We start from the raw sequence: 17,117 nt of genomic DNA, 5'->3' as shown, positions 1-17,117 counted from the left end.
ATAATTTATAAGAAAATGATTAGACAATGATTTTACAAAAATGATTAGTCAAGATTATAACTGAGTTTGTGCTGAAAAAAGGATACCATGCATGTGGGGCAAGTCAATTTAAAAGGTATTAAACAAAGACAAAAATTGAATGCATAGAAAGTCAGCAAAAATGGACCAAAAAGAACCTGGACTACTTGGCCACTCTTCACTTAATAGCAGCTCTGACACAGTATGACACCCTTCACACTTAATTTACTTCAAAATATGCTTTCCGTTTGCTGCTAATTCACCCAACTGCAGAGGTAATGGGGTGAGATTTTTCTTTTCTAGAAGAAGGCTCTCTTTTCTTCTAGAGGATTTAGATGGTGGAAGCCAGGGGTCACTGGGGCCATTGTTTCCCTCAGGACACAGTCTTGTGGGTTTGCTGGAGGGAACCAAATTTCAGAGATAAGACGAGAGAGAGAGATAGGTGATTCAATGAGTGAGAGAGAGGATTGGAAATGTTAAAACAGAGACAACCAAACAGCTTGACATGAGAGAGGGGGAGAGTGGCAAGAGGATGAAGATATGTGGAAATTAATGTTTCGGTTATGGGGATGAGGGAGCGACAGTGTAACATTTGCAAAATCAGCCCGTGAGAAACCTTATGTCAGAAATGGAAAGTGAAATATGGAGATGGAGAGAGAACATAAAACGGAGAGTGGGTGATTGGGAGACAAAGGAGGAGATTTGTGAACAGAATTGGCATCAGATTTACATGGAGATCTATTGTATATGGAAGTGTGATGAGTAGTATGTCCCTAAGATCTGTTGGTCCTGATTGGGTTGCTGTTGTTGTTCTGCTTTGTTTTATTAATGAGGATTTGCTCTCCAATACACACACACACACACACACACACACACACACACACACACACACACACACACACACGCACTCACCCAGATACACAGGCACACAAGGGCAGAGTTGTCGCCACTGACACAGTAACCCAGTCCAGAAGATGTAGGTTACCCTTTCTTGCAGGGCCCTCGGGTTTCTGCTCGTACACACTGGAGCTGACTGGGGATTCACTCTTGCTGACACAGAGCTGGTCCATTTTATAGTGGTATTGTTTACTGAGTGTTAAAGTCAGGATTTTGGCTGTGTGCTTGAAATAGAAATACAATATAACTGTAGAACACAAAACAAAGAAGAAAATGAAGTCCAAATCAGCCATTGTAGAGCTGTTCACACTCAGAGGAGTAACATGGGATATTGTGCGTCTTGATCTAAGTGCATCTTCTTACCTCCCAAAGTGAACTGTAAAATATGTGCAGTATGCAAAGTAAAATCTACTAAACCTTTTCCTTAATCTCAGTCCTCTAAAAGAGCTCCAATGGCTTTATCTGTGCCAACAAAGGTTACGTTTTGAAAGACTTGGACCAGTGTTGCAACAGATTCTTAAAATCTCTGCATGCATTCTTGTAATTAAAATACTTAATGCCATGGCTGGAAAAGCACTTGTGGTCACTCTGGTTGGGTCATGGTATAAGCACATTAAATAATGCACTCCAGTCCTGATGTCTACTCCAACTAAAAACGAAAATATTTGACTCGATGAAGCTTCACGCTGTCTCGCTCTCGCCTCCACCTTTTCTCTTATTCTCTTACATAATATTATCAGTCATTAGTAAATGTGTGCCAGTCAAGTAAAATATTTTAATGTGTTTGTATACCCCATGAACTGGGAGTAATAGACATAATTTTTTCTTGTCTCAGGCAGTCTGTATTTTGGACAGAGTGCAAACAAGTTGAGTCAGAATCCATTCTGCAATATTCAGCCTCATAAACGATCATTTTCAAGTTTTTCATTGCAAAAGGAGAACTCATGTTTTCTGATAGCATCAAAAGGCATCTTCTCCAGGGATTTGGCATGGATTCTATATTCAGATACTCTAACTTTAATTATTCTCAATCCTTTATTTTTACTCTTCTGCTTTCAGGCTCTGCAGAAGTTAGCAAGTCAGTACCTAAAGAGAGACTGGCCTGGAATCAACCCTGATGACCAGAGAACAGACTATCGGTAGGTTTGTGTGTGTACAACCATATTTCCATTAAGCTAGGGGCAACAATCTACTTCTGATCACGTCTTCTGAATGACCCCACTACCTCCTTTCGTTGGTTATTATGAAAGCCAGAAATGAGGGAACTGACTCTTGCAACTACAGCAGCATTTTCCACAAATTTTCTTTCTGGTGCAAGTGCATATAATTTCTTTCTTTCTCACATTGGTAGTCACACACTGGCATGGGGAATTTAAAAATGTAGCCACTCTGCAGGAAAACTCAGTGATTTTATTAACCAATTGCTTTAGGGACTATGAGTTATAGAACAGCAACTGAGCAGTGTTGTTGTGCTTTTTCTCTCCAACTAGGAATGTGTATGCAGTGTGGAGGTCCTACTTAGAGGGTACAGTGCAGGTGAGCCAGTCCAGGCTCAATGTGTGTGACAATTACAAGAGTCAAGTATCAGATCCCGCTAAGACTGTTAGACTCTACAAGGAACAGCAACTCAAAAAGGTGAGTGAATGTTGCAAACAGTGGGAGATGGTCAGTGTTTCCTGAGGCAATCTCTGTTCTTTATCCCTCTCTACAACATCCTTCCATGTTCTCACACCCTTTCTTTAACAACTTGTCTGTCTTCCAATTTCCCTTCATAGACCATAGATCAGTTGAGTGGCATTCAGGCAGAGCTGCAGGAGTCGGTAAAGGAGCTGGCCAAAGCCAAGAAAAAATACTACGACTGTGAGCAGGTTGCCCACGCTGTACGAGAGAAGGCTGACATAGAGGCAAAGTAAGTTCCCCATGTCACTGTGCACATGTGTGTGTGTTGGTGAGTATGTGAGTAAAAATGAATATGCTGGGGTGTCATGTGTCGTAGTGGTCTAAGCAGGCGCCCCATGTGTAGAGGCTACAGTCCTCGCTGCAGTTGGCCCCGGTTCGGGCCCCGGTTCGAGTCCCGCATCGGACGGCCTTTGCTGCATGTCATTCCCCCTCTCTCTGCCTCCTTGTTTCCTGTCTCTCTCTACTATCCTGTCCAATAAAAGCCCCAAAAAATATACTTAAAAAAAAAAAAATGAATATGCTATGAATCAACAAACGGTGTCCATTGTCAGAAAAAATACAGAGAGAGAGAGAGATTTTGGAACAAAAGCCATGTCCCTAAGTGGGAAAAAAGGCTGATTTTTGGGTCAGTGGTTAAGATAAGGATTAGATTAAGGTAAAGGAAATGAATGTAAGTCTATTTAATTTCCCCAAAAGTGACACTAGTGTGTGTATGTATGTGACAAAGTGAGAGATTGAGAGAGAGCGAGAAGGAGAAGCATCATCATTAAGGCTTTATGAGAGAAAGTCAGACAAAGAAAATGCAGACAAACACCACAAGTGCATACGTAGAGAATCTTAGTTTGGTAAACTATTGTGGTTGCACATTTGTTGGTGTGAATCCAACCAATAAACTAAACCACAATCATGTCTATGGATATTTAAAGCACATTTTGTTTCTGCTGTTTTCCTTTGTTGGACAGATAATACCTCTACCAGATATAAAAGGTTTTCTCTCTTGCTTTCAAGGCAGATTTATTATTTTGCTTTTTATAAAATTGTAAGCTGAAGAGGCTTTCAAATAGATAGACAACTGAGTGGCAGAATTTCTACTGTAAGAATTCAACATTTTGGAGCTTTGTAGTGTCGCAGTTAGTATTAAAGTTTGATCCAGTGTTGTTTTCCTCCTAGCCCAAGGTAGCACTGGCTATGGTGACATTTTCACTTCATTGCATCGATTGGCCAGTCAACTCTGCTCTGGTCTCTATCACTCAGTAGAAAGTCAAAGCCACAGGAATTACTGCTGCATCGCCTCTGTGCCTGTGTGTGTGTGTGTGTGTGTGTGTGTGTGTGCGTTTGTGTGTGTGTGTTTCAGTAGGGCAAAAATAGCTATTAGCCATTGAAGGAACACATAGAAGGAGAATGGTGTGATGCGGAGACACTACACACACTGCACACATCACATTGAAACACATCACAAATACAGTTTAAGTAAGTGACAGACATTATCACACAGCCATAATGCATTTTCCGTCTATTTGTGTCAGAGATAATACCGTATAATATACATGGTCTGTTTTCATTCATGTAAACACAGTAGAACAGAAGAGCAGACCTAATGCAAACACACACACATGCATGCATACGGCCTCACTCTATCATTTTTATCAGGCGGGTCTTTCTGATGTCACCATCGATATAGATAAATCATGATTGCAGGTTGAGATTTATTGGCGTCCACCCGCAGCCTGTTCATGGTCAATTTATGACGACTGCTCTGAATCAGAGGTTAGAGATCAGAGTTATTACATTGGGGAAATGCCTCTATCTGTTTCTCCTTTCTATCTTACCTTATTGTTAATATGTTTTATTAATCCATCAATATGAATGAATCTAATGTCAACGTGGTTGTCAAAAAAATAAAACAATATGCTTATATGTTTTTTCAGATTAACTTCTTTGCTTGCTGTTGTTTTTTTCAGGTCTAAACTGGGTCTTTTTCAGTCAAGAATTAGTTTACAGAAAGCAAGTGTAAAGGTAAGAGGCTCACTCACAAAGACACAGACACATCACCTCTTCTAAAGGCAGAGCTTTCAAGGAGACTCTTTTAACCAAAAACAAAAATGATTTCACTTTGTTCAGAACCTAAAAAGAGTCTTGTGTACTCCACTTAAACCTTGAAGCCCCACTCTCTTTCTGTAATGCAATATTACAATATTGTCTGTCTCTCTTTGGTTTCAGTTGAAAGCTAAGAGAAGTGACTGTAACTCCAAGGCGACACAAGCCAGGAATGACTACTTGCTAACGCTAGCTGCTGCCAACGCTCACCATGACCGCTACTACCATACAGATCTACTGCACTGCATACAGGTATTTACAGAAAGAAAAAATTGAAAGCTGTGAGTTATGTGTGAGAGAATGCACAAGTCCTTTCCATGAATGTAGAGATTTTAGTTGAACTGTGCATTTTTCTAAATAAACAATCCAGCAGGAGACTCTCCGCTGTAACCTCATTTTCCTTCACTAGAACTCTAACGGACTTAAGGATCTCAGGCATTGATAATACCCTGAGGGATTCTCCAGGAGCGGAGCAGGGACGCATTTTCTGGTTCTAAAATTCAAAGTGGGGAGCTACATTGAATCAAAGCTCAATTTAGGCTAAAATGTCTTCCTTTTATCAGTGCACAAAGTCACACTCCATTTCAGTATTGGTGAACTAGTTGGAAGGGTAAACCATACATGAAAAAGTGATGATTTCACAGTTTTGAGTCTTCAAAGAGAGTACTCTGGATTTATGATTTGAAAGGGGCTTATGTGAAGAAAAATCCTGCAAAATGAGCCATCCTGATGTCTGCTCTCACCAAATCATCAGTAGGCATGAAATTATAAATTTCACAATGTTGAATGAATTGCACCAATGCCAGAGGGAAGCTCATCACAAAGCTTTGAGGTAGCGTAAATACCGTTTTGTTGATAGAATACAAAAAGGTCATCAAAGGATAGATGCAAATAACTTGTGTGATCTTGAATGTGTTTGTTTTGTGTTAATATGGTTGCGGGATGTAGGTTTCATGGTTTTATTAGGGTGCTCAAAGCGTTATATTGTGACACAGAAGCCAATTCACTGTCACCCCCATATTTTTTTCCATCTGTGTTAGCAAAGCTGCTGTTTGTGTGTGCAAGCACCATGTTCCATCTGGCACAACATGACCTTTCTAGCACATAGACAGAATGAAAACAGGAAGAAATTAGACTAAAACAACCAAAAGAAATCCAGGTCTGTTAATCCTTTATGCTCACTTACACAGGTAGTCCACAAAAAACTGTGATGATACATGGATTAATACTTAAACTCGTAATAATCGAATTATTTGCATGCATTCAAACACACAGGCAGACACACACATACTCACATGTACACTTGCACACAGACATCCCATATCTACTGTGAAGTAAGTTGTGTATATTCAGTGAGAAAATTTAAAGTGAAGCTCATGAATGTTTCTATCCGCTTCTCCCTCTTTCTTCTAGTTTTTGCAGTCTGATTCTTTCTTAGCTTTTTCCTCATCCTGCATTTTCTTTCTCTGTCACTCCCTCTCTATCTTCAGCTGCCCTTCCCTGTCTCGGTTTTCTGTCTCTCCTACTCCCTCCATCTCACATACTCTGCCTTAGGCATGTATGAGCAGCTATACTACGAGGCCATTCTGAATAATAGATCCTTAGCGCCTTGTGACAGAAGGACAGGACTGCAGGGAAACATGCACATACACAAATTCGTGCACGCAATCACACAAACAGAATGAGGGACATTGCTCGAGGGAGGCAATCTGCTCGTCCTCTCTCCCTCCTCTGCAGTTTGGGAGTTTGTGGTGTTTACAGGTCTTCACCTGAAAGCCAGTGATAACGGCACTCCCAACAGAGGGAGCAAAATCTGCATCACGCGAAAGTCTGTTTTCTTCACAGGGCAGAGATGCATCTAGAAACGCAGCCCAGAGAGCAGCATCATTGGCAGACATTGGTCACAGTCGCAACCAAATAAAATGATAGTAAATATAGTATAGTAATGGCCATCCTATGAAAAAAGACTCATTCTATGGCAGTGAAAATTCAGTTCTCTTTAGCTAGATCAAGACTTTCTCTGTCTTTGATGTCAAACCAGATAGAGGAGGATAATCAATAACATGTGGGAAAGATGACTGACAGACAAGAGAATGGTTTTCTGGGGATGATGGATGGAGGAGACTTGAAATTGATAACTCTGTTTAGATCAGAAATCCACTTTATTAATACTGGCTGTACTGAGAACTCTACCAGGATGCAGCAGTAACATGTATCTTATACTGAATGGTGCTGTCCTTGTCAATGCGACAGTAGCACTGAAAGGGCAGAGGAAGAACAGACTGCTCCACATCTCCCTCTGCTGTTGGCAACCGTGGCTGTTATTACTGTCCATCTTTTAAAGTCCCCCGCTAGACACACACACACACACACACACACACACACACACACACACACACACCTACTGTACACTTCCACCTCTGCTGCACTGTCTGGGTCTCTATGCTGTACTTATTGTCCAGGCTGATGCAGTCATTCAACCCAAACACACATACACACATATGCACACACACAAATACACACACACACTGCCCATGACACGGGGATGGGGCTTTTTCTGGAAGCTGACTCACTTCTTTTCAACGCTACCGTAAATGGATGAAAAGAGGAGGGGAGGAAGGGAAGAAAGAGGAAGGAGGAAATGAGCAGAATGATGGGGGAACATTTAGAGAGAAGTCAGCCAACAACCCACCCTTAATGACATAATTTCCTTGTCAATATCCCATTGTATGATAAGTCTGTGTTTTGCATGTGCAATTGTGCAAATGCCACATTTGTGGTATGTGGGGTATATTCAAAAATGCGTGTGTGTGTGTGTGTGTGTGTGTGTGTGTGTGTGTGTGTGTGACTTTCTGTGTAAGAAAAAGACAGTTTGTAGGTGTTGGTGGAGGCTGTAGTCTGGCCCAAAACATCCCCTGACCGGCACAGAGTGTATCCAGGTTTCTGAGAGTGTGAGCTTTTGTAAAGTACTTTTGCCAGAGGAGTGAGTGAGTGAGTGAATCTGTGTGTGTGTGTGTGTGTGTGTGTGTGTGTGTGTGTGTATTTGTGTGTGTGTGTGTGTCTGCGGTCTTAGTGTTTTGTTGAATTGGAATCTGAACCCCTTCACCTTCCCCTGCAGCTGTGAGAACACTATCCAAAGAACACTTCACACACACACACACACACACACACACACACACACACACACACACACGCGCTTCTCCCATACACTAATTTTTCAGTCTGTCTCGCTTTCTTGCTCTCACACACTTGTACCTTTTTATACTCTTTCAAATGCTCACTCTTCTTCTCCTCCTCGTCCTCTCCATTAGCCTCTCTTTCTCTCTGTCTCGTTTCTCTCTGTCTGATCTGGCTGTTTGGCAGTGTGGCCTACAGCTTGGCAGCACTGCCGCAGCTCCCTGTAGAAAGGCTGCTCATTTGGACTGCATACTTCATTAAAATGTCTTTATATCGGTGCATCAGAACGTCTAATGATAAGAGCTGTCAAATGAAAACATCTGCTTGGTTTCTGTCCTTCCTTTGACTTTGTGCCAACTCACTCTTGCCTCTCATTGTCTGTCTCACTCCTTCTCTTCTCTATTTCCATTTCTTTTCTTTCTCAGTTTAGTTCAATTCATAAAAATGTTGGTTAGACATTTAGCAGCGATGCCAGTAGCTAGGTGTGTGTGTGTGTGTGTGTGTGTGTGTGTGTAAGAAACCAAATTTGAACACGTAACTCTCTTAAATTAAACTATTTCTATTTAACTTTTCAATTTCAATCAAATTTGTGTCACATTGTGACGTCAGGGCAGATAAAACAACATGTCTGTCTTGCCTGCTATTGTGACGTTCACAGTTTTAGTGGATTTGTTGCTGATATTGTGTAAAGATTTAGCAATTTGCCAAATGATAGAATAGTTGCCTCTTTTCATTGGATCTCAAAGCTCTGCATCAGAGAATTATATATATATATATAAACATGACTCTGAATAACCATTCACTTGTCCCATTCCTTAAGGAGAAACACTGTTGAAACTGCTTCTCTCTTGTTTAGACCTTGCCTAAAGTAAACAAGCTAGTGCCACTTTATAATCTACACAGCCCTGAAGGTGAAGTGTTCCTCCTAGCTTAAAAACAAAACAGGGACAGGAAGGACACGAGCATTGTTACGGTCAGGCTCCTGGTTATAGTACAGATGAGGTTAAATGATTGCTTGATGTTTGATGATGAGAAATAAGGCACTGCTAACCGAGGTGGTGTGGGTGAAAATTCAATGGCCCGTCACATCTGAATGTGGAATAAAAATGAGTATTTGCTAAAGCGTTAGTAGTAACTGGCTTCATTCACCCTCTCTCTCTCTCTCTTTTGTCTTTCTCTTTCTTGGTGTCTATTTTATTATGACGGATTACATTGAATTAATCCTTTCTTCACCGTAACCCCAGCCCTTCTCTCTGTCTGTCCTCCAGGCCTTGGATGGCAGGATCTATGAGCATGTGAAAGACTATCTGGTAGCGCTGTGTCGCACCGAGCTAGAGGCCTCCCAAGCTACACACAACACCTTCCAGTTCCTGTTGGACAAATCCACCAGGGTGAGTCAGTTGTGGTGAGAGACACAGACCTTCTGTGCTCATTTATAAGTTAGTACATAGATATACTGTGTTACTGGTCTCAGAAAAGATACTGTGGGCAATATCCATCAATCTTCTTAACATAACAGTCTGATCAAAATGCTTATTTTGCAAAAAACATTGTGTATTTCTTCTTTCATTTTGCGAATTGGATGAGACATTTTGACATTTTATTTGTGATTGCAAGGCACTATTTTTCTTACATTAGTGAGGGGGAGTAGGGTAGGTGGGTCTTGCATTGCCTGGGGAGGTATTATTTGCATTCAGCATTTTAGCGATAAAACGATTTCAGAAAGCTGCCAAGACATATATAAGGAGATCAAAATACAAATGCAGAAACACACACATAGAACACAGACAGTAAAGAAGAAATGTAGTGGTTTTTTTTGGTCATATATTTAGTGCATCTCTGTTTTTGTTTTTGTTGTGTGTCTTCATAAAGCTTGTAGTAGACCCCAAAATAAATTGAAACAGAAACGCAAAAAAATGGATTGGCAACCAAAATGACACACTGTGACAGATTTTCGTCAACAGTGTGTGCAGGCAAGGTAGCAGAAACCTCAATATACCATTACTCCTCTGCAAGAACGTGATTTGACTATGTATGCCATTAAAGTGATACTCAAAACATCAAACCTAAAATGTATGTATGAATATAAAATACTCACCCACTGCAGGCTTGAAATGTGACTGTAAAGAGTATGTAGTCTGCTCCCTCTCTAGGGAACCGAGATTGTGCTCAGCGTGGATTCACTGAGGTTACAATGTTTGCCAATACTGACAAGTTTTCACAGCAGGAAACCTGCATACAAACGCACCAGATTCACTGTCTCCTCCTGTCTTTCTCTCAGATAATACAAGAGTTCAACCAGCAGTTGTTCATGCAGGAGAATCCAGTGTTTCACAAAGCACATGACTTCCAGTTCCAGCCTAGTGAATGTGACACGGTGAGACACACATAGCTGCACACGCATCCACTGTGTTCATATCCATACACACGCAGCATTGTGCTATTGAGCTTGAGAGTATTGTTTGTATATGAACCTGTTCACACAGCAGGACAGTCATTTTATTGCATTTTATTGTGTCCGTCAAACACACACACACACACACACACACACACACACACACATAGTAGTAATCAGCCTCTTTTGTTGCCACATGCAGGCTTTTCCCTGCTCCCTCTTTTTCTGTCCCCTCCAATCTAGTATTTTACATCTGTGGCTCCATTCCTAAGCTCATCTCAGTCACTGAAACAGAATTTGTGTACCTTCATCATCATGATCTATAGAGAATGCCATTAATACATCTGGGGCTCAGAGGCTTGAAATCAAAGAGGCAAAGCTCTGATCATTTTTATTCTCTAGAGAGATCCTTTGCTCTTTTTTCTTGAGCCTTTGGAGATTTATTTTATGTTAACAATTCAGGAAGGAGTTGTCCAGTTAACTAGTGTCTGGTGATAGTGTTAAAAACAGCATGAACCTACTCTGAGTTATAATTTTTGTCATCTTAATACCAAATGTTGTGTGTCCATTGGGAGCTTCTCTTTGTAGTCCTAGATTTTGTTGTATCTTTTACACAAGATCATGTAGACATGCTGAATGTTTAAAATATTTCATATTGTAGTCAATTGATCAGTGTCTGTGTGATCATAATGGAGCCGTGAGAATCATGCTGTCTCATCCTTCCGGGGGCTTGTTAAGTATTGCTGGCTAAATAAGAGATGTCTCCCATTGGACACTGGTCCTAATTCCACTATACAGTAGTTCTCCTTCTCTCCTGTGTCGGAGTCATTTTGTACTCTCTTGTTTCTCAGCTTCTTTCTATCTTTCACGCTTTCACTGCGCCAATTTCTTTCCCTTTTCTTCTTCTTCTTTTCTGGTATTCTAACATTTCTCTGTGTAATAATGTGCTATTCCTTCCCCGTGTCTTCCTAATCCTGTTCAACCTTTGCTAACACTTTTCCCTAAACTTTTTTCCATTAACTCCTCCTTGTATTTGTGTGTCTGTGTGCTTGCACTGCTGCTCTCGGGTGTGTGGGTGTGTGGCCGCTTGCCTGGGTGTATGTGTGTGTGTGCCAGACTCTGAGCTCGGTGCAGCAGTTGGTGGACATTGAGCCGTCGCCCGTCAGTGCCATGAGAATGACCCTGGCACAGGTAGTCTTAATTATTGTTAGCATTCCCATCTTCATTCCTGACACAAACCATGGATCATTTACTCCATTCATGTCCTAATGTAGTTTTCACTGCTTGTGTTATTGACTTTAACGTGTACAAGTAGTTCATGTATTCCCAAACAAGGCTTTGCTGCTTCTCTTAATAATGCATTTTGACCCCAAGAACTGGGACTGTGATTAATGATTTTGCATGACACTGGTAATATATAAATCACTATGTCTATATGCACATTGTATTTGCACATTGCTCTCTGCCTAACTAGACTGCTTGCCTATAAAGTGCTAAGGTGGGCAGTGCTTTCTTACCTGACTTAACCCTGACTTGCTGCAGACAGTCAGACAGACAGTTAGTCAACTTGAATAACCTTCACATCCCATCGCTCTTTCCTGGGAAGGAGGACGGACCCATCCCTGTTCCTAAACAGAACATGGAGTAGCCATTACAGCATGTCTAGCCAGTTTCAACACAAACACACAGGGGACTATGAGCATGAGCATGCAAAATGTTCGTGTACAGAAACACTTAGAGGAAAGAGGTTCACAGTGATACAAACGAGGGTTATTTTATTGGGCAAAAATATAGCCTTATTAATAACTGTTAACACATTATTGTGCTCTACAAACTATTCTTTCTCACCACGGTGCTCAGGTTTTTGGCTGTAAGAGGTCTATGATTCAGCTTGGCAAATTGTGATCAGGTCCATAACCACAGACATAATATGTTTTTATGTTTTCTCTCAGGATAGAGTTTCTCCTTTCACTTAATAACAGTAAAGGTTATTGCAAGGATTATTAATGATCATAATCCCCATGTGCGTTTGTCACAGTAACATGACCATTAATGTTGCATGCTGCAGCATAACCACCCAGGTGTGGCTACAGTTATACTTACGACATCATGACCATTGCTGGTGTAAGAAATAATAGAATAAACATGACAAATGTGTGTTTGGCTCTGAATAAATTGTTCAGACTTTGAAACCTTCCTTGTAGCTTGAGTGTGGCTTTCCTTTTTGCAACAACAAAGCAGTCACACTAGAGTAAAGAACAGAAATTGTGTTTCACATTTCGAATTAAATACCTTATATAAACTGATAATTCAGCCGACTATTGTGACATTTCTTACCTATCCTATCATATCTACCTACTATTACCCTAGAGCCGGGCAAATGTAGACATTGTCAGATAAATAAGCCATCGTTTTTCAGAAGTAAAATAAAACAAATTTGTTTTTGTTGCAGTATTATTGCTAAAACTCTTATACCATGCATTTTATTGTTGCCCTATAATAATAAAACAAGAGAGATACATTTACTGGATTAGTGAATACCACTGCTATGACAGTGGGATCACCACATGATAATGCTGTCATACCTGTCACATGTTGGCAAGCAACGCAATTCCAGCACGAGATGATTCATTAGATGCCGTAACCGTGTTGCATCATCTGTTGAAATATTACTATGCTGTCATCGGCCTCGTTTGGACAGATGAGTCAAATCTTTGGTTTGAGTGATTTTAATTTTTAATTGCACATTTGTAATATGTTATGGGTTCAAGTTGTGGTCAAGGTCTTTGTTTTTCCTTTTTGTTTTTCGCTTGTGCATATTTTTCGTTGTTAGATTCTGTATTTGGTTCAAACCGCCACACCAAGATCAAGCTAAATGCTGAATGTGAATATGTGAAAGTCCAAATAATGAGGAAGGTTATTCTTTTAAGTGTCTGCATCTGCAAGCAGCACTCTATAAAACCAAAAATGTTGGCTGCGCAGGTGCTGAATTTTAGGTAATATTAAAACTAAAACTAAAACAAAATTGTATTTTGGATGTAGGCATTTTTCTTTTTTATTACAATAACACCAATTATGGCCATTAATCCACACAAAATGTCTGATCACAGCAATATATTTGCCACAGTCAGAAGGTACTACTTTCTGCTCTACTGCAGATTGTGCAGACACCCTGGAGTCAAGTCTCAGACTCCCACTGCTTTTAAAAATCCATTAAAACATCATACTGCTACAGGTGCTGTTCAACGTGATATATCAGTCAAAATAATGGTAGTATGTCTCTGCAAGCTGTGGAGAGAGATCCTTTTTTTAGAAAACAACGGGAGCCCGTGACTAAATGATGCAAATCTGTGTTCGAACAGACAGGATTAGCTTCTTACTGTGGCAAAAACATCACTGGGTTTAAAGCTTTTTTGCTTAACAATAATATGATAGTAAAGACCTACAACAAGTGTTTAAAGTGAGCAACAAGGCCCCAGGATTTAGGGTTAAAATCACATATTCCTACCAGCATACACTGTACCTCCCCTTCAAACAGACAACTTCAGTTTGACAAAGTTTATTCTCACTCCACCCCGGCGGTTTCAGAATAACACAGTTGTTACTAAATGACTGTTATTACGACAGTAGAGGTTGTTATTGAAGTACAGTATGATCACACCATTTTGAGTTCTCTGTGCTATACTTCACCTTTCCCTAAGCTAGCGAGCTGACAAACTATAATTTTGCCTGTTATCTTATTGATTGTAGTTGGTCTTGGTTTAATAAATGAATCTTTGACATTGATAAACAAACACATTTATACAATCTGATTATCATAGGTCATATGTGCTTAATGTCCCCACTACACCATGGTAATTGAAAATAAAATGTTAGCTCACACTTAACTAGTCGATCAGCTGTTTCACACTGGCCAGCAGAAAGTTTGAATAAAGGTATGAAAATGCCCTTAAATTATCACTAAAAAAGAAAGAACCAGCATGCTGTAAGAGTTGCCATGAAGCTGATGAACAGAATGAGGAACCTAAACGAACCGCATCAAAGTCACTTGAAGATAACATGTAAGCAGACTGAAAATGTTGCATGACAGCATTCACATTTTCCCTACATGTAGACACTAGTAGGACATTTGAAAGAAACTCTTATTCACTCTCTTAATTCCATTGATATTACAGGAATTGGTTTAGTAAACTATCAAGACACAAATTAGCTGAGCTCCCTCCATGACATGTCAGCTTAGAGTCACTGTTTAAATCTAGTTTTCTGCCTCTCTGCCTTAACTCCCTGCCATGTTCCCTTGCCTGAATGTAATTAAGCTGTAAATCTCCAGTGTAAAGCTCTTCGTTTCACACCTATACTTAGCCAGATTTATGCCCTCTTGTTACTGAAGCAGCACATAATTAATAGATATGATGTACATAGAAACTTGCAATTAAAATATTGTGTACTTTAGTCTGGTGAACACACTTTTATTATCAGATTATGGGAACCCCAGCCTCTCAGGTCTGTGAACACACATCAGTGACGCTGACCGTATGTACTGTATTTACACCCTGAGGCTCAGTTTGTTTTTGTTGGAAGTGGCATTTTTGTCTGCCTATAGCCAGAATATATATAAATACACTTATAAATATACTTTTTTATCATTTTTGAAACATTATAGGCTACTGATATATTCCCAAGAATTTACCAACACAATATAAATGTAAAGTATACTTGCCATTGCCACAAAACAGAGATTTAAGTTGAAGGAAGCTAGAACCTGTAAATGAAAAAAGGGTCAGAGGTTGAAGGATTCTGCAAAGTATTAAAATGTATCCTTTTAGTTTCCCAAACCCTTTATGATCCATACTTGGTCCATTAATTAGTAGCATTGCACTGAGCTTTCTGTGTCGCCTGCATAGTTAAGAGTTAGAAACTTAGAAGACTGAATAAAAGTGCCACTGCGTGTGTGTGTGAGAGAGAGTAACCAAATAACCCACACACTGTCATCAGAGTTTGATCCACACATTGCTAAATTCTGATTGGTGCACAGTGTGTCACACCCTTTTTCCAACTAACCCTACCTACTTCAAATCAGTAAAAATAAGCACAGAGATAAATTCATCCCATTACTCACAGTGAGAAGTTGATTGAAAATATAGGTTTTAAGGGCTTTTAAGAAATAATGTAAAAAAAAATTAAATTAATTCTGTGGATTAGTGAAAGTGTGGAAACTTATAATTCAGAGACACATTTAATGCATTAGTCCCTGCAGAAAAAATGCCACATGGTTATAATTGATGTTAAATATTTTATTGGAAAGTTGTGCAGATTCTTCAACAGGCCCACATATGTGCTTTTGTTGTATTTATGTACCTCCTGCCGTCAAACAAAAACACACACACTAACAGACACTTTCACACACTCATGCTCTTTCACATGTGATTTTGATAACAGCTATTTCATTCCAAGAGGAATACAATAGAGCACATGCTGTATTAATTATGTGAGAAAGAAACAATCTTTCTCTCACACTTTCTTTAGCTAAATTAACAGCTTCTACATATCAAACACCTTGTGCTGTTATCGCTGATACTGTACTTATGTGTGCCCTTGTGTGTGTGTGTGTGTGTTTGTCTATCTTAGAGTCGTCAGCTGGAGTCGGAGACGGGGACAACGGAGGAGCACAGTCTGAACAAGGAGGCCAGGAAATGGGCAACCAGAGTGGCCAGGGAACACAAAAATATCATTCACTACAAGAGAGTAAGATGGGCACACACATACTCATGTTTGTCACATATACCCATTTTAAAAATACAATATCTGAAACAGATACACACACTGTTTCTAATCAAGTTATGTGTTTGTGTGTGTTGTTTTCAGTCTCTGGAGGAGTGTGAGAGCCATGGCTTGCCCGCCACGGAGCAAGGCAGACTAGATCTGGAGCTGAAGATAGAAGACACCAAAGAAAACATACGCAAAGCCGAGGTCTGTGACTCAGTGTCGACATTTATCTTTGATAGCAAAGCATAAATGATAGGATATGTTCTCTTAACACCGTTACCTTAGTGTCTGTGTTTAAACTGTTCACACGGGTTTTGTCCGGATGCTGCATTTTCCTCTCACAGTCCAAAGACATGCAAGGACAGGTGAACTGGAAACTCTAAATGTGGTTGTCCATCAGTGTCTTAGCTCTGTGATAGACTGGCACCAATCCAGGATCTAGCCTGCCTATGCTAGGCTCCAGCCTATAATACCATACCCAGGATACGCAGGTATGGAGAAAGGACGGATAGATGTTTCCTCTCTTATGAAATATAAAAAAATATCCTGTGTATATTTATGCGAGGGCAGCAGTGTCACTGCGGTGTTAGTCTAGCAAACAAACCCTCTTGTCACAGCGAGAGCATAGAATTCAGCCTTCAGTCATATTTCCTCCACCCGGTGTTTGTGGCTGAGTGACTAATTATTTGGTCCATATTTTGAATGCAGTCAGTGGCACTTGGCTTTGAGTCCGCTCATCAGCATGGCTCATGAAGGAGGGTGGAATTAACAAACAAGGCCCAGGATTGATCTGTCTACCTCTTTGTCAGATCATTCAAGTTATTCGACCATTCTTATCCACACAGCCCAATAATCCCCTGCTCTATGTGGCTCTATGTGGTTTTGCTGCAATCTGTTCAGGTGTTCAGATTTAAAGATACTTTTCCAGAGTCATGTCCATCACAGTAGCTCAGTGAGACAGTACACAGGTATGATAGCAGTGTAACTGTAAAAATTCCAGTTATTATATCTAAACTATGAAATCTAATACTGTGAGTGCCAATTTATTTTTCTCTTTTTCTTTTCTTTCTTGCTCTTTTGGCTTTTT

General features: G+C 40.1%; 1 protein-coding gene across 2 annotated transcripts in view; it reads left to right on the top strand.

Annotated features, from left to right (window-relative positions):
- The window catches only part of fchsd2 (FCH and double SH3 domains 2), a 66,940-nt gene that overhangs the window by 28,098 nt on the left and 21,725 nt on the right, over positions 1 to 17,117 (top strand). The window contains exons 4-13 of one of the 2 annotated variants that reach the window (XM_023398733.2): positions 1,975 to 2,054; positions 2,406 to 2,550; positions 2,691 to 2,824; positions 4,557 to 4,611; positions 4,816 to 4,944; positions 9,138 to 9,260; positions 10,151 to 10,246; positions 11,381 to 11,455; positions 15,893 to 16,009; positions 16,130 to 16,234. In XM_023398733.2, coding sequence (XP_023254501.1) covers positions 1,975 to 2,054; positions 2,406 to 2,550; positions 2,691 to 2,824; positions 4,557 to 4,611; positions 4,816 to 4,944; positions 9,138 to 9,260; positions 10,151 to 10,246; positions 11,381 to 11,455; positions 15,893 to 16,009; positions 16,130 to 16,234 — 1,059 coding nt within the window. The remainder of the gene's footprint in view (positions 1 to 1,974; positions 2,055 to 2,405; positions 2,551 to 2,690; positions 2,825 to 4,556; positions 4,612 to 4,815; positions 4,945 to 9,137; positions 9,261 to 10,150; positions 10,247 to 11,380; positions 11,456 to 15,892; positions 16,010 to 16,129; positions 16,235 to 17,117) is intronic. The other variant, XM_087171802.1, reaches the window with a different exon arrangement.

Source organism: Seriola lalandi, unplaced genomic scaffold, assembly GCF_002814215.2.
Source record: "Seriola lalandi dorsalis isolate HSWRI2012SDOR001 ecotype SW California unplaced genomic scaffold, Sedor1 jcf7180002049771, whole genome shotgun sequence".
Classification (NCBI taxonomy): Eukaryota; Metazoa; Chordata; class Actinopteri; order Carangiformes; family Carangidae; genus Seriola; species Seriola lalandi.
The sequence above is the reverse complement of the archived record's forward strand: the minus strand, read 5'-3'. Positions and strand labels throughout refer to the sequence as shown.